The sequence below is a fragment of the Gallinula chloropus genome (assembly GCF_964237585.1).
Source record: "Gallinula chloropus genome assembly, chromosome: 5".
Taxonomy (NCBI): Eukaryota; Metazoa; Chordata; class Aves; order Gruiformes; family Rallidae; genus Gallinula; species Gallinula chloropus.
In genome coordinates, this window is record NC_140090.1 from 30881704 (window position 1) to 30907978 (window position 26275).

At 43.0% G+C, this 26275-nt stretch overlaps 1 protein-coding gene across 1 annotated transcript in view; it reads left to right on the forward strand.

The window, feature by feature from the left end:
- The window catches only part of PLEKHM3 (pleckstrin homology domain containing M3), a 71962-nt gene that overhangs the window by 37156 nt on the left and 8531 nt on the right, over positions 1–26275 (forward strand). The window contains exons 5-6 of the mRNA XM_084265619.1: positions 3911–3974; positions 20884–21041. Coding sequence (XP_084121745.1) covers positions 3911–3974; positions 20884–21041 — 222 coding nt within the window. The remainder of the gene's footprint in view (positions 1–3910; positions 3975–20883; positions 21042–26275) is intronic.

Sequence of the window (26275 nt, forward strand, 5' to 3'; positions counted from 1 at the left end):
CCCTGACTGGTAGCCAGGGCTTTATAGCACAGCAATCCTGTGACTCACAACTGTTCTGTTTTGCCTGGATGGTGAAACTGGTCCGGGAGTTTCCAAACTGTGAAAGCTTGGGAGGTGCTTTTAGTGGGACGTGCAGTCGATACCATTTGCCTCTCAAGGGTCACAGGTCACATTCTGAAGCAGCAGAGGTTTGAGTTTTTATTGTGATGAGTCTTAACATCTTGCATTTGACCTTTGTCTAGCTCACTTCAGTTTTTTTTCTGTGTTAAGATTTGACTGAAAGGACGTGTTTATTGAATGCTTTTAATTGACCAACTTTAAAAGAAAAAAAATCCAGTTCATTATAGCGCATTGATCAAAAGATTTACAAAACTGACATCTTTTATTTTGCTTTCAAATAACTTGTCAGAGATTTCCCATTTGGTGTTTGTAAAGGACCTTTATACAGGGAAAAATAAAATGTAAGCACATGTTTTGGTCTTCATGGATCAAGGCCTTAAGTTAACCCAAACATGCTCAAAGCTCTGTCTCATGCAGAAGCTGAGTATGTATTTTCTAGCTAAATGCTTGTAAGTGTAGTTATCTTAGCCTGCTCTGTGGTTTGTGTCAGATTTTTAGACATGAATGTGATTTTTAGGTTGATTTGGATGCCATGTAGTAATTTGCCTGGATGCTAATGTGTTTGCGTGGGTCTCAGCTCACCTGCTGGACTTTATCTTAGTTTCACCAGTTTCAGTTGCAGTGGACATAAGGATGGAGATGGCAAAAACATGTTCCTGAATTACTGGAGAGGAATTGTCTGGGTTGAGAAGCAAGAGGCTCTGAATTAGTCCTGTGTGCCCCCTACTGAAAAAGACTTTTTATAAGCTATCACCTCATTAGACTCAGAGAATGTGCACAGACAAGCGAGCCGTTGGAAACCTGACGTCATTCATTTTATTGCTCACTGGACTACTCGGTCTGCGTGGTTTTCCTGCCCCACTTCATGATGAGGTTTTTTGAAAATGTGGTTGAGTTTGATATTGAGAGAGAGCCTCTTACACTCTTGTTCCTCACCCCCTAAAAGCTGACAAAACTGGCAATAAACAGACACCTTTTTGGGAGGTGGCTTCATAAGTGAAGTGGTTGTGCTTTGTTTATTTCTTTCCACATGGTGCTAAGGGAAGGTTTGTGGAGGACGACTTAATTGCGGATGTGCAGCAGAGCAAGATGTGTTTTTAAACAGCAGCTCTGCTCACCTCAGGTGTGGTGAGGGCACATCATTTGTTATTCTGAATGACCACAGTCTGAGCTGCCTACTTTTAGGCCATTTCAGTGGTTTCACACTCATGGAGCTGCATGCTCTTCACCGTTGGTGGTGAGTGCGTTGAGAACTGGTCTGGTTGCTTCATAAGAAATTCTCTAAGTGCTCTTGTACGTGTGAGTTCTGGCTGCCCAGCTGGTTTTCTGTGGCCCACCACAGCCAAAGTTTTTGATTTTTCGAGTCAATAGGAGGACTGTGCAACTGTGAAGCTGGACCAGCCTCTCTTCCTGAGGGTGTTCTCATGCCTTAGTTTACATAGCAATGGAAATAAGCACCCCTCTCACTTGAGTGCTGGGTATGTGCGTGGGTCTATGTGTCTTGCATAAGACTGGGAGGGCACTGCCTACTCCTTTTCCTGGAAACAGATTTGTAAGGGAGGAGGAGTGTCGTGTGCTGGCTCGGCAGAGCTCCTGCTGCAAGCTGACATATCTCAGGGAGGTGGACAGGTACAGAGAGATGATGACTGTCACCAGGGCCTGTGCTCTGGAGACACACCCACTCCCACCCACCCCCTCTTCCCTTCCCCCCCACCCCCATCCTGACAAAGGGAGTCCTTCGATCATGAGTTTGCTTTTCATCTGCACCTTCTTTATTAGGGGTTAGAACTTGCAGGAAATAAAATGCAGTCCTTGAAGGCAGGGGAACGTGATGTTAGTCATTGATATTAGTTGTTGACAGTTTCTGCCTTATGGGCTATTCAGGTTATTTCCTGGAAGAGGAAATCTTTCATTAGTTAATTATTTTCCTCAGCCGTGCTGTAAGGGCACCAGCAAATAATACAGTTCCTGGCAAAGCTACCATGCTGTTCAGTGCCTGGCTGTGTCATCAGGAGAGAATGATGGGGTAATTTTAATGAAAGAAATCCTATCATAACTGAAAAATACTGATGGCTTCAAAATGCTGTTCAGAGTTGACTCTGTAGCAATCAATTTTATTAAATCATCTGCGTGCAAATGAGGAATCCCATTGTTATTTGTTGTCTGATAGCTGGATTTTGACTGGTTTGTAGTGGTCTCTGACATTGTGCGAAATGTCTTATGAAGGTGTGATGCAGCAGAGCCACTGAAACACATTGTAATAGGAGCAATGGTATAGCCGGTATAGCCTGCAGAACTGAAAGGGGAACACACAGTATTGCAGAGGTTGTGAGAGGAGACATGCTTGGTGACTCAGAGCAAGGACAGTCCTGCTCTAGAGTGCCATAAGAGTGGCTGTGCCCAATTGTCAGCCCCTTGCTTTCAGGACTCTTCCCCTCCCACCCCAATAAAACTTATGGTTTGGTGTTTTTTTTCCTAAAAGTACAAAAGGAGTGTGAGTCTTTGTACCACACCCCTTAACAGCACTGAAAAGTCCTAGTTCCTCCAGGAGAGCTTGGAGAGCTCAGTCTAAGATACTTAATGGAATAGGATGAACCCAGGTGCTTCCATTATTTCTTAGGTTCAGCGTTCTGTTAAAGATTGTAGTTGGTGCTGTTATCCCTCCTGATCTGTCTTCTAGCTAATGGTGGTGTTGCAGCTTCTAAAATCTCTTGAGTTCCTGTTTCCTGTTTCTCATTCGTGTTATGTCATAATCGTTCATATCGGCTGTTCCGTATCCCTGTGTTTCTGAACGTGTCCAGTGGTCTTTCTGTTCGCTGCCATTCACTTCTACCATAACAAAGCAGTGTTTGCCAGAGCTTTCTTCATGCATTTAATGATATCATGGGACCTTAGTGTGGTGTTATATTTGTTCTGTGCAGATGGGAAATAAAACTGGTTGGCTGTTAGTTTCTGTGTGCACACACCAAGACAGATAGTTCAATTAGATGCACTTTTTCTCTTCTTGATGACTTTATGGCAGATACGTAGGTTTTCATAAACTTTCCTGCTACCTGCCACTTACCTTTACAAAGTCCGTTACCTTAGCCCAGTTTTCCATTTTCCTGTGAGTCACTCTAATTGGGACACCTCTGTTCAGGTTCCTGTAATTTAACTTTACTTCACTGGTCCGTCAGTGGATAATCAGTGGTCTTCCCTGAAAGCTTGGCTTATGTAAGGAAAATGTGCCTTTCTCAAATAAGTCATTATAAGGTCTATAGCAATAAATATATTTCTGCATGCAAAAGGGGATCGACACCAATCAAATTTATGTTGGAAGACCAGTATCTATACATCATTTTCCCCAATATGGTTATTTCTGTCATGAAACCAGAAACTACATCTGAAATTAACTCTTACAGCTTTTTAGCAGACCAGGAATCTTGTATTAAAAAACAGTAAGAAATACTTTTTATGTATAGTTTGAATTATATGCTTTTTTTACTGGTTTAGTTGTTTAAAGAAACACATTCTGTGCTCAGGATAAGCTTTCAACTGCTGTAAATATCATGGTACATTCTTACCTGACAGCTGGAGAATGACACTAGCACAACATTTTATTCTTGGTGTGGAATTGTGCCCATGAGGAATGCTGTCAAAGTTCAGCTGATGCTGAACAGGGTGACATAATTCCCATTTGTGACAAATTCTTTCTAGCATCATGGCCCCTGCAGTCTTTTGGTGAAGAGAGGAAATAGTTGAGTTTCACAGTCAACAAGGCATGACATGCATCCATTTTTCTTTTTTCCAGGATCTTTCCCAGAGAATACCTTCTCCAGCAAATCCATCTTTATTCTCTTGCAGACCTTCAGCAGGTAAGCTTTTTTCAACCAATTCTACCTGTTACACATCAAGCCTGTTCTCATCTTTGGTGCTAATTGTATATTTCCCCTTCTAGCAATTGATAGCATCAATAGTTTTACTTCCAAGCCATCCTCTGTGGTTTATAATTTAGTACAAAAATGGATTAAGAGGGGACGTTGGTGAGGTGTGAAAGAGAAACCCTAGAGTGCCCCTGTTGAAATGGGGCTGGAAAGGGACCGTGAAGGAAAACTGCAGTCTGCAGAGAGAACTTTGCTGTGAGAAGTTTTTCATCTGGTCACTGAAGGCTCACCTGAGGCTCAGCTGACAGGTGACGAATAGTATTTCATTTCTTTGCTTGAAAGAACACTTACTCTGAAATTCATGAGTTTCTAGTCCCTGGTGCAACTCCCCTGTTTCCAAGCTCTGCTACCCCGAGATGGGGTGTTCTGGGTTTTTTTTACACCACACAAAAGCCTCAGCAAGCCTGGTGCACAGAGTTAAGCCATGCGGTGTTCCTGGAACAGGCCTGACCACAGAGGAGGTAATGTGCCAGCAGGACTTGTCTGTGCATTGGTAGCATTGAACTAAGCAAGCACTTTGCAATACATCTGCCTGAACAGAAGATTTTTATTATGTAGTGGGTTGAACAAGAAGAATTTGCCAAAAAAAGAGCTGAAAAGAGACAATGGGTAATCTGAGGTGAACCTAGTGTGCTGCAGTGCTCAGATGCACAGCACAGAAAGCAATGATGTAAGATGCACTAGCTGACCTGGGCACACCTGTGTTCACTTCTAATGCTGTTGCCAGTCATACATAAACCATGTTATTTTAAGCTCATGTTTTCCCTGTCTAGTTGTGCCTCTTCTGCAGGATAAAGGGTAGGAGCATCAGTTCTGGGTGTTTAGTTGACACATTTCAGTTGAGGTAGTTCAGATGCCCCTCAGGGGAATGGAGACATGGCTTTTGTTGGCTGATGAAGTCATGGAGTAGAAATGATTCCATATATAAAATAAAAAAGCCAGGCATCTGCGATCTAAAACCATTTCCACATCTTTTCAGCATGTTCTGCTATCTCATCTTTAATAATCAAGCAATGAAAAAGCAAGCTACTTAACTCCAGAGATGCAGTCTCCCTGGTGGGCCTGTCTATTAGCCCCCAGTGCTTTGTAAGCTGCTTAATCAGTTCCTAACATTGGTAGTAGATGTTTTAGAAGCAATCAGCAGCTTATCAAGCACCCTGTGGGAGGAGGGGGGGTGGAAGTCACAATTCATCCATTGATTTAGCAGTTCCCTTTAGCATGTTTCTTTGTGTTTGTGTTTGCAAGACACCTTCACTTCCCCTGAGGGCCCCAGCCCCAAACTTATCATATTTAGAGGCAACGTAATTTGATTACCACTTCTGCTGGGGTGGGTTAAATTGCATTTACCTTTTAAACTAGCTGTATCCTTGTCAGCCTGGAGAGGGTTTGCCACATTTCAGAGGCTCCAAGTTTGAAATCAGATTGCCTGGTTTTGTTAAAGTGGAACCAGAGTGGAAAGGGGAGGAGGGCCCCATTGAGAAGATGAATCTAGCAGCTGGAGAAACACCCATACCCTGTTATAGTCCCTGCCTCCTCCCTAGTTTCTCCCTTACCACTGCTTTCTCCCCATTGCTCATAATTTTCTACCCACCTACAATTTGGGTGGGTTTTTTAATCCTAAAAGTTTGCCCGCCTTTTGATTCCTCTGCTGCCTGTTTCCTCATATCCATGGGCTGCTTTTGCACTGTATCCTGCTGTCATGTAGATTGCGTGTGTTTGGGGAATTAACTAAAAGGTTTATTAAAGATTAATGGAAAGATAAGGCATGGTGAGTGAATTAGAAAAGCAGAGAGGGGTAATCTGCAGATATAAGCAACCTTTACCCTGGTTAGTCCCTGCTCAATTCTGATTTGTTTCCTAGCAAGTTCTCTTTAAAGATCCTAGAAAACATGGGCTGTTTCCTACCAAGCAGCTGAGTTTCACAAATGTGGTATGAGTTTATGGTTTTTGGTGGAAAAAAGTTGAAATGCCTGAAGCAGTGTATAAAACTATTCTAAAATGAAATCCAGTATAAATCTCATTCCAAGTTTAACAGAGCTCCATGCCCAGGTTTTATGGATATGGCGGAGTACATACTTGAGCTATCTCACCACTGGGGATGCTTGTCACTTGGATCCAGTTGGACAGGGCTCTGTGGGGGAAGACCTTAACTGTGAGATTAGAAGCAGAGTGGAAAAAAAATTTGAGACAAAATGTCCTTAATTTTGAAAGCTCAACAAATTTTGTGTTTGCTAGTACTTATTAACTAATGCCTGTCGTGCAGATATGAGCAGGCCTGACCTTTAACGGAAGAGGCAGCAAGTGTTGGTCTTTATTTGCATGTTTATATTTATTGAAAATAAGCACAAACACACACATGTACCCTTGCAAGGTTCCACTGCAGTGCAGGGTGCCAGGGGCAACATTACAGTTTACAGCAAGGCTGACTGACCATGGTCTTAGAATCCTCTTGTATTGTTACTGGAGGTGTTAGCAGGCAACAGGACTAATTAGGTGCATGCAGATTTAACAAGCAGAAACAGAAAGTGTGACAGCCTGCCTATTCTGCCCTGTTGGCTACACTTGCTTTCCTTTCCAGCCCTTCCTGGCATCTTCAGCCCAGAGAGTGATCTGCCCTGTATCACCCATAGCACCACCACATCTGTTAGCCAGTTTATCAATGGCTATTCCAATCAATTAAAGGTGTAAAGAGGAACGCTTCCAGTTGTTAGGAAGCAAGTATTCACTCCTGAAATTGCTGGCTTTAGCAGACATAGTACGATGGAAAGCTGGATTACTTGTATTTATGTGCAGTATAGTCCCTGATGGTGCAGTCACAGTCCTTGGTAGTTTCTTCTCTGCTGACATTACTAAATGAATGTGGACACAGTTTTGGTTTTGTGGACACAGTTCATGTAAGCTGGAGTTAAAAACTGTCCATTCATTTTGTGTGACTGTGGAGCTGCTTTTGGTGAGACTAACAGTTTTTACACTGTTAAACATTGATTTGGGCAGAAGCTGACTCAGACGAGTCTTCATGTCTTAGGAAAAGTAATTCTTGCTACATATGTGAGATTCCATCCTGAGGGGAGCTATTAAAGTGAAAGACTTGAGGGTGCCTCTTGGGACAAGTTCAAAATTCAGGTGTTTAATCCACACAGAGATTTAGCTAATGTCTTGCTTTTTTTTATGTGAGATAGCAAGATACACAAGCGTACAAAGATTGTTGCAGTGATGGTCTTTACTGCGGAAGCACTCTTAATGGTGACAGTTATTTCATCCTGGCTATACTACCCCCAAAAGAGTAAAGCCAAAAGGGTCCATTAATGGCAAAAATGACTGGATGTCAAGGATGGAAATTGTGAGATCGGCGATTTAAAAAGATGGTGATTTGAGCACTTGTTTACATGGGAACACTCAGGGAAAAAATTGAAGTGTCAAAATATGGGAATTTAAAATGATGAGTTGAATTACATCAGATCGCTGTACAAATACTGTTATTCAACATATAAGTGGCTTTCATTTGGTTTATCTCCACTTACTTGGGAAGCAAAGTGAGCTAAATTGTATTAAGGCCATTTTTATTCTGAATGTGTATGTCTATACAGGGATTTAGTGTTGTATAATTTATCCATTTCAACACTGTAGATAAACTAATCCATTAAAATTTAATTAAAACTTCCATTTACTTCAGATCAACTTTCCTGACTACCTTACCTGTAGGTGAACCTATAATGTCAAGAACAGTGGAGAGAAAGGATGGACGGGAGAGCCCTGTTCTCACAACGATGTAGCACAGGTCACACAGGGAATGAGAGACAGGCGTAAAAATCCTTAATGGAAACGCCTCTCTACAGAACACACAGTGAGCATGAGGAACTTAATGCCACAGGAATATTACTGAGGCCAGAAGTTTATCATCTTTGAGAGGATTAAGTGTCCATAATGAGAATGTCCACAGTTACACTACGTAAGATAAAGAGATTATAAGGTTTCAGAATAGACATATTATTTACTTGAAGGGATTAGGAAAATGTCTTCCCTATTGACAGACAAACCAATGATTTCATCTTCCTCTGACGTGTGTAGCACTGATTACAGCGTCTGACAGGGTTTGGGACTAGGTAAATAATTGGCCTAACAAGCATTCCCTCTATGAAATTCTTAATGTTTCTGTTCAGGATTTTGTGCATGTAAGGTTCCCTGACAAAAATATGGGGAAGCTCTACCTAATTTGAGCCTAGTGTGCTGTTAGATCAGAATTAGGAAGCCTTACAAGAGCAAAGAAATTGTTAGTCTCGTTCTGTTTTCCAGGCTTTTAACCCATGCTGTAGTTTCATCACACCTCTTCCAATGGCAAATTTGGGTCCTCCCTGTATTTTTCTAAACTGAGATGGAGGAGGAGATTGGAGATGCTCTTTCTAATGTTTTTGCAGGTTGATTTAGACAAGTTGTTTCATGAGTCCCAACAATATCAAAGACTAAATGGAAATGTGGGTTCTTTTTCCTCTTTATTTGCTGTTTTTTTTGAAGCAAAGCTTATTTTCTGCTCACTCAGTCCTCACACAGTTACTTAATGCTCGGCTTAAGATTTATAACATACAGCTTGACAACTTCGAAGCCCACAAGAGGTGGTGTCCTTGCCCAGCGTTTTCTTTTTATCCACACATAAAAAGAATGGGAGGTGACATCTGACCCATGTGCCTGTGCTGGTGAAGGGCCAGGCGCATGCATGTGACACGTGACTATATTGATTGACAAAACTAGGATTTGGCTAATGTACTTCGGACTTGCTGTAGTTTTGGCAGTGTTACTGGGATAGGTGCATGACGAACACCCCCTATTCCACCTTCCACTCTTAATAGATACAGCCATACCTGTAAAAACATCAGTGTAAACTCAGTTGTATCCACGAGAAAGTCTTTTGCTGTCACTTGTTTCATTCAGTGATTCAATATGAGCTGTATCAGCTTAAACTTTTCTTTACCAAAGAGTTTCACCCATGTAGCTATACCAGCAGATCCTTTTCAGTTTGGGCAAGACCTTTTTTTTGCTTGAGGGGCAGGAAGTGGCAAATGAGAAGGCGAATTAGGTTTCTGGCAGGCCTGGCTATGCTGAAGATGCTGAAGGTTTGTCTGTCAGTTCTCTGCAGGAGCTTGCTGTGCTCAAGAAGGGCAGCAAAAAGCTGGGGACATCTGTGCCATAGCTGCCACGGATCAGAGTTCAGCACGGGAGTGAAAGCGTTGATTTACATCCCCAGCGTCCCAAGCAAGGGCTGACACAGAGTGTGTGACAGAGGTGCAAGTCCTGCAGTGCCTTGCGACCAGTACTCAGCTAACCACAGCTTGGAAGATGCTGCTCAGAGTAGAGCTGTTTTAAAACAATGGTGGGTTTGAATTGACATGTAGGTACTGCCACTGCCCTTAGCTATTTGGTAGGAGGCAGACAGAAACATATGGTTGTGTGGGGAGACCAGAGGTGTACACATTGTTCATTTGTACAGAGGTCCAGTTTGTATCCTGATGCATGAGATGTGGGCTCTTTTCCCAGCTCTGCTGCAGACTTTCTCTGAGACACCAGACAAGTAATTTCTAATGGGATTAAGGTAAAATGGGTCCCGCTTTACTGTGTGTATGCTTGAAGTAGACATCCTAAGCACAATTAAGTTCAAAAGAGGAAGACCAGGACTTTGGAGGGATAGTACCTGACCTGTTTTAAATATGTTGTGCAATTCAAATACATTAAAATGTTGAGACACTTAAATATTTCTGTGATTGAACTATGTAAACATGCATCTTGGACTATAATGACATAATGCTAATAGCCATCGTTATGTCCTTCCTTTACAACCTGTTGTCTGTATGACTGTATCAGCAGAAGAATATGAAAATAGTGCTAAGACATATACATCTCAATAAGTTTGTATGCTTTCCTGTGGCTGTGGCTCCTTTGTCACTCCTTTCTGTCACTCCATAGTTTGCTAGCACTGAGCTGCATTTCAGCAGAACAGGAAACTTCAGGTTAGCTGATATTCCAGGTGCATGTGTGTGTAATGCCACAAAGTGCTGACAGCTCTGCTTACAATTAGTCGCAGTGGCAGTGATCTTACTGGCAGTACCTTTTCTGCAGCCCTTCTGTGGAAGGGAGTTGCTGTCATTCAGGGTGACTCCTGGTCAGGCAGAGAACATGGCAGAACCGGCCAGGCTCGTGGGGGAAGAGCTGACCAGGAGCATTTTGGCAAGTGCCAACAAGGAAGACAAGTTTATCTGAGTTAGGTGTGTTAAAGTCCTGGAGGCAAAATGTGGAGATACAGCAAGATTGTTAATGGATATTTTTAATAGCAGAACTGGTCTTTGCACCGTTTGAAACCAGAGTTTTCAACAGGGCTTATTAAATACATGTGGTGCTTTTCCATGTGAATATGTAATCTAGACTGCTTGGGGTAAGCATGGCTTTTCAGAATGCAACTCTCTTTAAAACAACCCAGCAGTGGTGTCAGTGGTTCACAGGAGCTTCTGAGTTGAGATCTCCAGAGATATTTTAATTTCTTCGGCCCCTAGAAGAGACAGTAGCAATGTAAGCTACCCCTTTTCTAGTGCTTTGTGCTAACCAGGTTTCTTCTGTTCTTTTTTTGCTGTGCAGAATGAAAGGCTCAGTGCTGGAGATCAGGGTTAGCAGTGTGAAAGACTGGGCTCTAACCTCATTGCTGTGTACTTCATATAAAATGTCTATTCAGGAGAGGCAGCTGGACATACCTCAAGGAATAACATCCCAAGAAACCAAATTCCCTGAGGAAACAAAATAGTGTCTCAGGGCTACCTGCTTGGATGAGAGAAGAAAAAAAAATTTTGGGTTTTTTTTTTTTTTTAAATATACTTTGTACTCACAGCATTTCTTTCAGATAAAACCCTAGCCATTTTCTTGGTATGTTGCTTGCTTGTTCTAAAATCCTTCAGAGGACTCCTCCTTAAAATGCCCTGATCCAGTCTTGTGCAAGGCAGGAAAGTTTTCTAATTTTGTGATATCATTAATGAAATAATGTCTTACTCAGTGGGCATGTAGAGTCAGTTAATATCTCTGCATGCAATTGCCTGCTTAATCTTAAAAAAAAACCCCAAACCAGCACATACATACACTCTGCCTGAATGCATATTTGCTTGTGAGTGTGTATTTAGAGTCATGTATGTTTTTAAGCTAAGGAAAGTGCTTTCTGTCCTCTACCAGCTGAATTCCTGGTACTCTTTCAACTTTGTTTGATTAAAATAGCCTTTAACCTTTGCTTGAATATCTGTTTCTCAAAACAGCCTATAATTAATCCCTGCAACAAGATTAGGAGAGCTTGGGGTGTGACAAAATTGACATGTAGCTGCCTAGAATCCTAAGGGAAAGGTGAAAGGAGGAAAGACAATTGAACCACAGCCAGTTTGAAGGCAGAAACTGTGGGGCTGGAGTCTCGCTGCAGGGCTGTGTGAGGAGCTGCCACAGGTGATTTCCAGGCCTGTTGTTCATACTGAGACAATTCCATCTCTCACTTGTGTCAAGTGGCACCCAGAGACCTGCTGAAATTTCAGGCTTTTCTTCCAATGAGAGGAGTGGGGGAGGACTTGGGAGGACCTTGTCACCCTCTCTGCCTCCTGCTATAAATTTACTTGGTCTGTCACCAGTTTGTTCCTCTCCCCCAACCACTGTCTTCACCTTGTCCCCTGTCTGTGTATACTTGTCATAGTTTAGCAGCATTTGCTCTTGACCTTGTTCTGTTTCTCCTTCCCTTCCCAGTGCTTATTATAGTGAGTGGCTCATTTGTGGAATATCACTTTAATACCAAATTGAAGTGCCACATGTTGAGTGGGCCGGTTTGGAAGGACCACAAACAGCAAATGGCTCAGCCGTCAGTGGGGACTGCCTGGTACAAAGATGTCAGAGGGAGCTTGTTATGTCTCTTTATTCAAATTCTCACTCATTCCTGCTTTAGTGTGAGTTTTGGTGGTTGGTTTGGTGGGGGTTTTTTTCATTCTTCACAGTGTTTATCACCAGGTTTCCTCTCGGGATGTTCTCAGCCCTGTGTGGGTGATGACTTAGCACGACACAATGTGTGGCTGCGTGGTCTGTGTCAGGGCCGGTGATGGCAAAATGATGTCATGTGTGTCAGAGCCAGCACCTTGTGCTGGTGTCAGCAGTGGATGAACAGAGTCCCTGGCCTTACCCGCTCCCATCTACCCTGCTGCCACCTGTACCACAGGCTGAACAGGCCTTGGGGACAGCCCAGGGACCTGCAAAGGCTGTGAAGGAAAGAGGAGAGGGTGGGGTGGCATCACCCTTACTGTCAGGAGCTGGGATTGTGGCCCACAGCATGGCTGTAGCAAGAAAAGATGGGGGGCTCCTGAAGTTACTGTTGTGATCCTTTTTTAATTTGTTTTACAGCAGCACATGATTCTAGTGTGCTTGCACACAAACGTTAACAAATCATTCTTCCTTTAAGTCACTTGCAATTTAAATAAACAAGGCAGGCAATCTGGAAGAGATGACTGGGAGTCAAAATGGAGCAAGGAAAGCTGACCAGACCAGTATATTGCACAAATGATGGGGCAAAGTTGAGATCTGCTATCTGCCTCCCTGGGGCTTTTACCTCATGATCATCCTTCCTACTTCCATTTCCCTTTCCTCTGAACTAAAGATTAATGGTGCTTTGAAATCATACCAAGAATTCATGGTATTAAGAATCTGGCAAACGGAAGGGAAAAATTCCTCAAGGAAATTACCAGTCTGCAAGCATTGTCTGTTCCCTGGATATAAATGACTAGGAACTTCCCAGCCAGGGAATATGTTTTCCCTTTATTTTCTCTGCAACCTGCATTATTCTTAGCTCAGCATATTGTAGCATGCTTGCCTCCAAGTCCATGTTTTCATCGCAGAAATCCAGGCTGCGTTGAAATCTGTTGCAAGGCAGAGATTCCATGTTACCCTTTAATGGCCAATCTCCATGCTTCACAAATGCTGAAAATACCTTCTTGTTCTGCAGTTAGCCAGTGGATAAGGTAACACTTGTGGCTTTCCTGTACCCCAGTCTGCTCTTGCTCTTCCCGGCTTGTGACAGATCTCTCACCTGGGACAGAGAACGTGTCAGAAAAGGGTTTCTGAAACAGATTGCGCAAAGTAAGGATAGGAGGTAGAGCGTGAAACAGAGACAGTAGTGCACAGCAAGAGATCTGAGGCAGGTATTAGGAAAAAACTTTCAGATGCTTTGAGCATGGGAGAGTTGTGGGATCTCTGTGGTGAGAAGTTTTTAAGCAAGTCAGTCATCTGTCAGTTGTGTTGCAGGGTGAGGAATAAACTGGAAGTTTCTGGAGGTGTTTTTTCTAGCCCTATTATATCACTGGTGCTTCTTTCAAAAGCATATTTCTCATCTGTCCTGGAGATGAAGAAAGATTATTGGGTATTTAGTCCTCTACAAATCTCCCACCAGTGGAATTTGGAGGGTAGTGAGCACAGTGGAGAAACGAAGCCAGTCTGTTCAGAAGGAGATTATATTTTCCTGTTCATTTAGTCCAGGAAGCCCATTCTCTGTGGTACTCTGAAGTCCAGGCAAAGCTGGAGCTTACCTCTGAGCTTATTAGCAAAAGGCTTGACTGGAGAGGTTTCTGGAGGGGTGGAAAGAAAACTATCAGGAAAAGGCAGGAACCTTGATTTTAGAGGATGGTAGAAAGCTATGCACGATTGTTGGTGGCTCCTTCAGATAATTTCCTTCTGTCAGGCATACTTGTGACACTAATCCAAATAATTAATGGACTTTCTAGCCCTTCAGTGTATGTAATTGAGGATGGTGAATGAGCTTCATGTCTACCGCCCCTTCTATTTTCTCAGTGCCTCTTGGCCTTTTAATGTCTCTTCTGCATTGCATCAGTGCCTCCTGGCAAATGCTGTCTGTCTCCGATAGAGCTGAGTGTGTGCATGGCCTTGAGAAATAATCATAAATTTAGTGCTGTCAGGAGGAGAGGCTGGGACAATACGGCTGAGATTTGAACCTGTAGTTCAAGGTGTTTTAGGGATTCCATATCACTTAACCCATCCGCTCCAGACATGGCTTGTGTCTGACATGTAAATGGGAATGGAGGAAGAAGTGGAACAGATTGCTCGGTGCTCCAGCAGGTTACAGGGCAAACCTGTGTCTTTAAAGAGAGTGCCTTCTCATAAATGTTATCTGCAGAGAAATACACCAGCCCCTGCATAACTAGTTAATGTTACTGCTTCAGTGTTGGCTTATAAAACAACTTTATCGCCTCTATGACGATAATGATTAACAAGCTGATTTACAAGGTTGGGGTCACAAAGCCATGTGGCAAATTCAGCTTGTCTCGCAGTGGCACTTAGACAATACCTGAGTTTTACAGTATTTTCACCACTTTACCTGGAATACTAAATCCTGGTGGCAGGGCTCTTAAGCAGAGCAGTAGCAACAGTAGCAGTAGCAACCGTATCCTCCTCTGTGAGGATAATAGCCAGGGTTTTCTTCTGTGCTTCTTGTATGTGAGGAAAGGAAATTACAGGATGGGGTCTGAGAGTTCGGGACATTGCTACCTCTCTCCTCAGTGTTTATTCCCTGATCACGTAGCCACGGTGAAGTGACAGTGTTCCTAGACACACTGTTACACGATGCCTGTGATGGCTGGATGTCAGACTGGCAGATTATATAGATGTGGGTAGATTTCCTTGCTCACAGATTCTGGATAGCTTCTGTTAAAAGAATTTTAATGGATTTTTTTTAACCATGACAGTTCCTCACCTTGAGCAGAACAGTGTGTTGGAAAGCTTGGCAAGCTATGTCTGCTTTACTGCCTGTCTTGACAGTCCTCATGTAGGTGATCAAAAGTTCTGTGTAAACATCTACCGTTCTTTTGGAAGCTGGTAAAAATGCACAGAGAGGGTAGGAGATTTGATGACATTCAAATTCACAATATAGGCTTTTGCAGGGTCAGGTGTCTTACTCCTTACCTTTTCTACTTCTTTGCTGGCATTGCTGACGGGAGCCCTGCCCACAAAATAAATGCTCACTGTCCTGAGAAATGTCTGGAAACTGTACTGTTTTTCCTCTTCTGTCCAGAAAGTTCATCACATCTGATAGATTTCAGTGTTGATTTATGTGGTCATGATGCAAAGGTTGGGTATTTCTGTGGGCCAGGTCTAATAGATGGGCAGGAGGCCGTGGAGACATTACTTGAAGCAATCATGGATTACGTCTGACTCATTTTTCCTTCTCCTCCTGCACACCCCCTCCCTCTAGTTCCCCCTAAAGCCCTTTTAATATTGTTTTTTCAGGAATGACACAGCCTGAGTTTGGAGGGGACTTCCATGCTTACCTTGTTTAGTCAGTATTTGATCACATTTGAGTGACGTCCAGTCAGAGGCTACAATTACATCTTTTCTAATTTGAACAATTTTCAGGGACTGGAACAAACTTTCATTTTGTATTGGGGGAGGGTTGTGATTTCACTTTTTTATGTCGTCGTCTTTTTTCCAAATAGTTATTAGAAGCTGTGAGTTTAGGTTACAGTCTCTCTGGCTTAGTTACCTCGACCAATCTAGTTTGATTTTTATTATGAAAACATATATATTGCAGCACTGTTGTCACTGCAGTGCTTTCCTGTGGGACTAGTTTGTGCAGCCCTCCTTCCTGCTGGTAAGTATGTTCTCCCACAACGAGCCTTTGTTGACTGAAAAGGGAAGACAAAGTGACTTGGCTTCTCTCTGCTGTGAGTAATGGCCTAGAGTTTTGGACCCCCTGTACTCCGTGTGCTGCTTGGGAGGAGGAGGTTTAGGGGCAAGGCTAGGGCTGGGGAGTGGGGGGCCTTCAGAGCTGGACTTCTGCCAGCATTGTGCTCGGCTCTGAGAGCTTGAATACTGGATGGGGTCAGGAAAGAGCTGTAGCTTCACATGTCAGTGGTGAGGGGACTGCTTCTCCTCCGGTGCAGCGCAGTGTTGTGGGCTCAGAAATGTGTCGTGAAGGCAGCACACAGGGACCAGAGAGAATCCCCAGGTAAGGTGTGCTGCTCATGGGAGTTGTCTGTGGGCAGCAGCCCTGCTGTGCATGTAGCATGTCACTGAGGAGGTCTTTTCTACCTGTGGAGGATGCTGTGCTCTGTGGCCTTTCCAGTTCCTAGTCTCTGTAGACAGCTGGCTGCCTCCTTGTTTCTGAAATAATTACCTTGATACAGCAAGAGAACTACTAGTAACTTCCAGTCTTTGGGTAGAAGGTTCAGGAATCCTCTGGGGGCCACCAGTCCCCAACAAGTAGTTAAACTTTGACTGATCACATGTTGCCCTCGTGATCGTATATATTAATGTGATGTATCCAAAGTGATTTCAACTTGTACCATAGCCCCTGCTGCCTCTCATCTTCTCTGTCTTCCTGCTGAATCAGGAAAAACATAACCCAGTGCATGTGTGTCATGTCTTCCCACTGCCCAAGGCTTCTACAGCTGTTGCCAACATTGGCTTGTTGGCTAGCATTTGTCAGTCCCCAAATTCCACCCCCACTTCGCTCATACAGAGTATAATTGTTTATTTGGGTTTATACTGCTGCCCAACTGGACAGTAGCATGAAGATACACAAAGTTTGATTTACCTTTATTCATAACATTGATTTGTATGAAAAGCCTCTGTGCTAGAAATAATTAAAACCAATTGTCCCAGCGCCCCGTGGGCACGTGTTCAGATGCTCTGTACTCCTTGAGTTTCTCCCACTGCTGCAGACCAGTCTCTGTCTGCCCACTTGCTTACTCAAACCATCCTCAGCTTTCCTGAGCCGGGGGCAGGAGGCTGGGCAGAGAGGCGGGTTGCTGCTCCTGGCTCCCCTGGCTTGTCCTCTCCCATCCCCAGCAGTCCTGGCACCTGCAGCTGTGCTCTGGCCAGAGAGGTGGTCTCTGCAGTGTGGGCAGGAAGCCTGCATGGGAGGTTCCTCCAAACACAGTTTGTCCCATTTAGAGTGGAAGATACATGGTGGTTATTGTAGAGAGCAGTTTTGGCTTTGTTGGTTTAAATTCTAAGTGCTTTGAGGGCAGGGCCTGCCTCTTATGTGTGCGTGTGTGTGTATTTTTACACCATTTCTGATGTGAGACATGCAGTTAGGAGCTATAGTGTGCAAGGCCATGGCTTTCTGTCCTGTGCTAGCTCCAGAAGTGTTTCTCCAGGTCCGCAGACGTGGACGATGATTCCGATCTGGACACCGGAGCTATATAGTGCTTTGGGCTTCTGAACAGGAGTATATTCCTCCCAAGGTCACCAAGCAGCATCCCCCGGTATATCCCAGGTGCAGCAGTGGTAAGCTAGCTGTAAGAGCATGGCCCCATGTCCGAAATATGTTTGGCATGAGTTCCTTGATGAGGTTTGGAAAAGAAAGCTTCATTGTACCTCCCAGCAACTGATGACCAGGAGGCCATCATCAGTCACCTCTCACCCTTGATTTTGGACAATGAAGCAATTGCTTGCACCACAAGAATTTGGATTAGAAAACAGACCTTGCTTTTCATGTATGCTGTAGGTAGAAGAGAATCTGAATTCAGCAACATTTTGTTTTAAGCTTGATGCTTTCACTTATGTTTTTAAGCAGGAATATATTTTTAAGCCTTTGCAGGTACACATTGTGTATTATATTACAGTGAATTTTCTGTTTCTGTTCATTGGCATAGTCTTAATTTAGTTTTGTGCTAAATTTCCACATTTCTTACGAAATGTGAGTGTGAGGGACTGTTCTGCAGCTTACAGGGTGTGATTTCACAGTTTCTCTATTTTGTAAACTTATTTTGTAAGTTTCTTTTGTAAACTGAAATGTCCTTAGGAAAGGTTTAGGGCAAAGCTTAGGAGTGATTCCAACAGTGAGAAAAGATGTGTGGTGGGGTAGACTGTGTGGGGACTGTGGAGTCTCCATCACTGGAAGGCTTTAGTAGCAGATACAGCGGTGAAGAATGACATATATGTTGCTGGCTCTGCCAAAATGACCTCTTGAGGGGGTTTTTTGGTGGGTTTGGGTTTTTTTTCCCATAATTTTCCTGATATCTAGATAATGCACTACATTTGTTTAACACAATTCTTTAATAATTTCTGTTTCCTTGAAACTCAGGATCATATTCCAGCATCAACTGGGAGAGTGTTCTGGGACTCTGCCATCATGGTTCTGGGGTGTCTAAATTGACAGACCCTGGACCTACAGCTGTCACGAGAGTGTGCTTAGTCATACAAGTGTCAACACCCTTGATTGCATGTCCTATGCTCCTTTTCTCAAGCTTTAAAACACTCACTGGGGAAGCGTTCCCACAAAACTTGGGGGCAGCAAGTTGAAACCATCCTTTTTGCTTGCCAGGGTAAACGGAGATGAGGATTTTATCTGTATTAGCTACAAACACGAATGAGAGAAGGCTGCAAGGAAAAGTCATATGTGCAGAGCCCTGAGATCTCTGATGAAACAAAATAACACAAAATTTATAGATGCTAAAAATAGCAATAATATCAGTTTGATGTTGCATTTTGTTTTCCTGCTATAATACAGTAAAATGGCCTGTAATTCACATTGCAAAATTGGCATGCATGGTTCTTTGAAGATAACATCTTCATTGTATGTCTGCAGTGGCCAGAGTTCCAAGCCAACCCGCTACAGTGCTACCACGAGCCACACAATTGAATAAATGGTGACAAATAGCACCAGCTTCTCTGGGGCCACTGCCCACTCGCGAGCTGTCTTGCTTAGGTTGCAAGCTCTCCAGCATAGAAAACCTTCTGTATAGATTTAAATTCACCACTGGTGCTTAGGAAGGTAATAGATTATGTTAATTTTGTTTATTACATTATATAAAATGTGATTTTAATTCAGAGATTTAACTTCTAAGTCCTTGCTGCCAGTGACAGTAGTACAGACTTAGAGTTTGTAGCTATGTCTTCAGCCTGGCATTGTTAGCTGAGCTCTTGTGGCATGTCACATGTTGTAGCCCTAGCGTGAAAATGCTTTGGGCATTATGTATGTATTGTGGTTTATTTATTTGCTTTATATGCATATTCCACCCATCAGTGTAAATGGCTTTTGTGAGGGTGATTATAGCCATGCAGTAGCTGGGTGGCTTCACTGTTTCTTTTCTCTTGTTTATTGAATGTTGTCAGCCTTCAAGTCTTCCTCCTACTCCCAAGTTGTTTGGGTTGCAGACCCAGGTCTGCAAGCAAATAATTTCTTCCTTTAAAATGAAAAACAAAAGCCAGCCTAGGGGAACTAGAGTGACTTCTGACCATCTGCTAGAATGTTAGTGATACTGGTACCTTGAACTATGGCTTTATTTTTCGATTCATGCAGCAGCTTCTCGGCATTGTTTATGTTCTTGTTGAAGGGGATCTTCCTATACCAGGATGCAATAGGAACGTCATTTTTCCTCCAACATGAGCAGACGTCCTATCTGCAGTACTAGCAATAACATTGCCACTTCCTGTTGTTGCAGATGTTGCGAACATGCTAGAGCTGAAAGCAAGGAGGGGGCACATTTCAGCCCCTGCCATTCAGTGCCATCAACTTCAACGCTACCTGTGCACCTCATTTTCCACATTTTTCCACTTTTTAAAAGTGACTATCTTGGCTAGTGGGCAGGAAGTTACCCTGGAACATGAATTTGTTAAATTTGTTTCCTTTCTACTTTACATAGGCAAGGATTCCAAAATCTCTGGTGTTCCTTGCCTTGGCCTTTACTTTCTCTAGGTTCGTTTACCCTAAACCCAAATTACATTTGATGTGTTACCATATTTAGGGAAGTGGTGCCTGAACTGGATCTGGACCAGATTTAAATGTAAATCTCACCACTCAGGTTTCAGGGCACAGCCCTGTGCAAGCCTCCAATCAGCAATTATTGTATTATTTTTCTTTTTTATAGGAAGTTACTATCAAATTATGTGACACATTTCTGTCACAAATCTGGCAGGCTGCCATTCAGACCACAGAAAGACAGAAGAATATACACTTAGGGCCCTATTCCATCTTCATTATCGCCTACACCAGCAGAATTCCTTAAAGTTTGATCTGAATGGAAAGTATTTTGCCTGAATAGCACCTCTTATTGAGGCATTGTCACTGAGTCACAAATTTAGATGAATGTTGTGGCTAGCAGTCTAATCTATAAGTCATGGCCTTTTTTCACACCAAGGCAGGGAGTGCTAATCACTTCTAATGGTCTGGCAGGATTGTCTGGCAGTGAGAGACTTCTTGATTTGGGAGCTGGACACTAAAGGAAAAAAAACATGGTTCCTATTCAAGAGTTTATCTGCGAATTTATTCATTTTGGCAGTGAGTGGAATATTGTGTTTTAATGGTTTTCAATGGGAAACACAGCATTACTGAAGGAGGAAAGCCAGGGTTCCATTCACAAAAAATATGCAAAAAAAAGTTACACTTTGGAGGAAAAGGGAAAAAAAAAAGAAAACCACAATTCATGCTCAAAAATTAAAAAGAAATGAAAGTTGTGAATTTAAGGCAGCATCATAGCTGTCAGATGATAATATGAAAGCCCTAACCTCTTTTCCTATTTACTTCTTTGCGCCTTAGTATATGAAGGCATTGCTGTACTTAAAACGATTACTAATCCTGTGTGTTATTGCCATATGGAAACTTATGGAGAGGTGGTTACTTAGGTTTTACTTCTGGGTTGTTGCCAGTTCGCTGACTGTTATTACCACCTGTGATTTCATGAAGCTGTAATTGTTAGGAAGTAACTTTACTGTTGTTTTAATCAGCAGCACTTAGCTGCGTTTCTGCATTGATAAATATCATCTCTGTCCTTCAGGGAGATCTAGTAAATTTTTTTGGACTTCATTTGATACTGTCTTCTCCTCTTTTCAGGTTATTGAAGGAAAGCTGGCTCCCTTCTTGGGGAAAGTGATCAAGTTTGCCACCTCTCATGTGTACAGCTGCAGCCTTTGTAGTCAGAAAGGTTTCATCTGTGAGATTTGCAACAATGGAGAAATCCTTTACCCCTTCGAGGACATTGCTACCAGCAGGTACTGTGATGTCAGTCATACACTTGACTGACACATGATATCCTTGCGGATTCTTGGCCTCATCATCTCTTATTTAAATAAGTAGGGACTGAATCCCACTAACGTACGTTTCTGAGCAGCTACACTAGATTGCTGATCCAGGGAGGCTGCCACGAGCAGGCTGGGAAATAGGTGGGAAAAGCTACTTCCCAAAGCCCTGTAAGTCTTCAGAACAGCTGTTCAAAAAGGGAAAAGTCCCCAGTAGCATCACACAGTGTGATTTATCCAAAGCTCTTCTGAGTTTGTGAAGTGTCCTGAAAAGCCAAATGGATTCTCTAGACTGATCACAGACATCTTTCTGGTATGCCCCTGTGCCCATGATGAACTGGGATTGTCCATTATAAAGCAATAACCATCTATTCTGAAGTATTTCCCCCGTGAAATATTATGGCCAATTGTGTTTGCTGTGTGCATACTCCTCTGTGTCTGTGTATGCAAGATTTTTTTTTTTTTAAAATGACACTGCTATTCTCAAGTGGTTACAAAATAAATACAAGCATATGCTAGTCCTAAGCTAAACAAAAGAACCTTTCTTTCATATTATACGGTGTACTGGATGCCAGATCAGGGACAGGAGTTGCATGGAAAACCTAGAAGCAAAATGGAGGAAACCAGAGCAGACTTGGCAACACAGCAGTGTTACTACTCTTTTTCAAAAATGTCTTGGATTTTGAATAAAGGATATTTTCATTATTTTATTTAACTCAACAGAAAGACAGTATATCTCACAGCACAGCATTCCTCCATAGATAAGTACTTTTCTGACTGTTTCAAATACAGTCATTTTAATTTGTTCTCCAAAGTGTTCTATTGAAGGGAGGGAAAAAAAAGTGCCACCTCTGGAAACAATCAGGACCAGCCTGTTAAAAGGGCTTCATTAAGAATCTGATTCCCCTGCGTGCACAAAGATGTTAAATTACAAGTAACCAAGGACTACTCTTCAGGGATTTTCAGCCTGACCTGAGTTTCAAAGACTGTTTGCACATTCTTTTTCCAGTCTCTCGTTCTCAAAAATGCACTGACAAAACAGTGGACATAAGCTAAACAAGGTGTGCAGCTGAGCTCTATAAACGGTTTTCAATAAAGAATGTATCTAGGGTGCATGGTGAGATAGGCTGAGTTAAAAAGAGACTAAGATGACATAAAACGTAAGATGTCTATTGAGACTGTACAAAAGGCGATTGAAGACATTCCCAAAAGATTGATGAGAATGTGTAAGAGCATTTGGGAAGACAGGTTTACTTGAAATGTCTGTGCATTTCATTTGTCTGGGGGATTTTTGATCACAAAAACATTGTTGAATGTATACTGTTCCCCCGCCCTTCAGCTGGGACCAGACGTACCCTGCAATTACAGAGTTTAAAACCTTCTGGAATCAAATGGTATTTGTCAGCAGTTCGGTAAAAGCCAACAGAAACTGCTCTAGCTACTGGTTTTATGTGAATTAGAAGCCAGAAAGGACTTTTGTTCATGTTTCACAAATGTGAAATTATGGTTGGTGTCATGCCAAAGACAGTGGTCTTTGTTAGTGATTTTAATTAAAACACAATCAGCATGAAAGGTTCTCCAATACTTCTCTTTCTTATTGTGTCAGAGGTCATTCTGCTTACTCCTTTTGTACTCCTTATCACTAAACCTTGCTTTTATCCCCAGCATTTTTCATTTCCCTTCCTAGTTAATTTTCTCGTCTCATTACTGCTCGTGTGTGTGCATGCACTTCTGTGAACCTGACCAGATTATTTCAGTGCCATATTTTTGCTCTTTTCCACCATCAGGCTGGAGGTAAGTCCTGCCAACAGAGGAGCTTGCATGTTTTACTGCGCAGCTCCATCAGCTCCAAAGCAGTGAGGGAGAAGGCCAGGTAGAGAGGGGGGTTTTGTGTTTGCTTCTGTCTCTCGCAGATGAGAGAGGTTTCTAAGGGTAGTGTGCTGACCACTGCAGTGACCAGTGTGAGATGAGTCAGTAGACATAGGCAGATGTACAGACAGAAAGGCAAGTCACAAAAGGTCTGTGTGGACATTTGCAATTACACCTGAAATTTCTGGTGATGTGTTCAGCTTGCTTTGTTAGTTGTGTCATACAGAGCTCTGACTAAACAGTTATCTTAGATTTGTGATTCATTTGTCCTGATCCAAGTCCACAGCATGTGGTGAGAATTGACTTCTCCATCCCAGTTTCTGGAATCACTGTCTACAGCATAGTATTCACCTTTTGCACTCAATACTAGACTGCACAGTACCCTGGCTATAGCTGATCAATTAAGGAGGGAAGAGCAGCCAAAGACAATACTTTTCCTTCTTGCTTTTGAATATTGCTCATTCATTCTTGAGGATGCTACTAATTCTACCAGCAAGCTGGGCTGTTAGGGTAGAAATATTTGAAGGTGGGTGCACGATGTCTTTTGCGAACTTCTCCTCTCTATTGAATGTTTGAAAAGTGAAGTCTGGTTGGGGGATGGGGGGTGTGTCTGTGTTGACCTGGCATTTGCTTTTCTGGCTACCTCCCTGACCTTTCTCACTCTTCAGAGAGAAGAGTGACAGCTGTCAGAGAGGCCAGAGGTCTTTAAAAAGGGCAAGAACGAGGATCCGAGCAACTATAGGCCAGTCAGCCTCACTTCTGTCCCTGGAAAGGTGATGGAACAGCTTGTTCTGGATGCAATCTCCAAGCAGTTGGAAGAGAAGAAGGTCATGAGGAGTAGTCAGCATGGATTCACCAATGGGAGATCATGCTCGACCAATCTCATAGCCTTCCATGGTCTCACCACCGGCTGGGTAGATGCTGGGTAGATGGAGGGAGAGCAGTGGATGTCATCTACCTTGACTTCAGCAAGGCCTTTGATACTGTCTCCCATGACATCCTGATAACAAAGCTGAGAGAGCATGGGATAGATGAGTGGACAATGAGGTGGGTTGAGAATTGACTGTCGGACCGAGCTCAGAGAGTGGTGATCAGTGGAGCAGAGTCTGACTGGAGACCTGTGACTAGAGGTGCTCCCCAGGGCTCAGTGTTGGGTCCAGTCCTGTTTAATATCTTCATTGACGACCTTGATGAGGGAATAGCATCCACCCCCAGCAAGTACCCGATGATACAAAGCTGGGAGGAGTGGCTGACACGCAGGACACTGCGCTGCCATCCAGCGAGACCTGGACAGGCTGGAAAGCTGGGCAGGGAGAAACCAGATGAGATTCAACAAAAGCAAGTGTAGAGTCTTGCACCTGGGAATGAATAACCACTTGTATCAGTACAGGCCGGGGGATGACTTGCTGGAGAAGAGCTCTGTGGAGACGGACCTGGGGGTCCTGGTTGATGACAGGTTGGCCATGAGCCAGCAGTGTGCCCTGGTGTCTAAGAGAGCCACTGGGATCCTGGGGTGCATAAGGAGGAGTGTGGCCAGCAGGTCTAAGGAGGTGATCCTCCCCCTCTACTCTGCCCTGGTCAGGCCCCACCTGGAGTATTGTATCCAGTTCTGGGCTCCCTGGTATAAAAAAGACGGGGATCTCCTGGAGAGGGTCCTGAGAAGGGCTACGAAGATGATTAAGGGCCTGGAGCATCTCCCCTGTGAGGAAAGGCTGAGTGAGCTGGGACTGTTCAGCCTAGAGAAAAGAAGACTAAGGGGGGACTTTATTAATGTTTATAAATATCTTAAGTATGGGATGCAGGGGGAATTGGCCAGCCCCTTGTCAGTGGTGTGTGGAGACAGGACAAGGGGCAATGGCTGCAAATTGGAGCACAGAAAGTTCCACACCAACATGCGGAAGAACTTTTACCCAGTGAGGGTGAGGGAGCCCTGGGACAGGCTGCCCAGGGAGGTGGTGGATTCTCTTTCTCTGGAGACCTGTCTGGACACCTATCTGTGCAATATGAGCTAGGGATCTGCTTTGGCAGGGGAGTTGGACCTGATGATCTCTTGAGGTCCCTTCCAACCCCTATGATTCTATGATTCTTTAGATAGATACAGCTGAGAGAAAAGGAGGGCCCCTCTTAAGGGCTGGAGTTTCTCTTTGGTCAGGTTATTTGCTTGAGAGTCATTTTTGTCAGTCCTTGAGCAAACAGAGTGAATACCTGGGTTATGCACTCCTCAGGGTTTGAATACACATATATTACATACCCTTCTCTCACTAATCAGCATGACACATTCCTTTGTTGGCAAACGGTTCCAAAACAAACACAATCAGTTCACTTAATTAGCGGATCTGTGGGCTGTGCTTGGCAGGCTCTTTACATCCTGCTCAACAATACAGCACAACAGTTTGCTGCCTTGAATGTAAGGGTGGGCTCACAAAGTCATAGGCTTTCTAATGATATTTCCTTTCTGTGGCTTTTCCTGGGAGGTGGCCATTCTGCACAGAGCATAAGGAAAGCTGTGATTCAGTAGTTAAACAATTTCTGAAAAATTGTCCCATCTCTTTGGATACCCCTTCCAGTCAGTTTGATTCCTCTGTCCTCCATTTTCCTCTTTTCTGTCTTACCCATATTTATATAACAGGTCATCGGGGTTCTTTTTAAATTTCACAATTTTGACATCTTTCTGAAGGCCTTTAAATTATGAGAACTATATTTAAAGCCTCCTGAGTTAATAGCACATTTCATACAGCAAATTGCCAGCTAATGTAAACTCTGACAGCTCTGCTTTTGCTGAAGCTCTTGCAACTTAACTTGAACATCTACCTCCTGTTTTGCCCTGGGCTTAAATTTAGCAAAGAAACATAAAATTATCCTATTAATTACTCATTTTATTTATACAAGTGTCATGAAATGATTTTAAATATCCTTGATTATAAATTGGCTTGTTAGAGCTATCCTTGCCCATTTGTTAGCAGCCAGGCATTGCCCCTCAAGTTGTTCTGATATTGCTTGTTCTTTACTAAAATGGTAGAAAGTTTTTGTTTGCTGCATCTAAAATAAATAAAAACCCAAACAAAAATGAAGAACAAAAAAGAAAAGTAAGAGCAAAAATAAAATGCATGTGGAGTGATATTGTTGTCTATACTATGTGGCCTTATTTGTTTTATAAGCTAGAACAATTTTTAACAAATTTTAGATCCTAAGGAATACTGAGAAAAATACCACTGGAATGAGAATAGGATTATTCATCGCAAAGGGTCTTCTGTCCAGTTAGATAATTAAGTGATTATAGCCATGTTTTGGTCTTGCCTGTGTTTTGGCATGCTAGTGACTACTTTCAGCAGCAATTT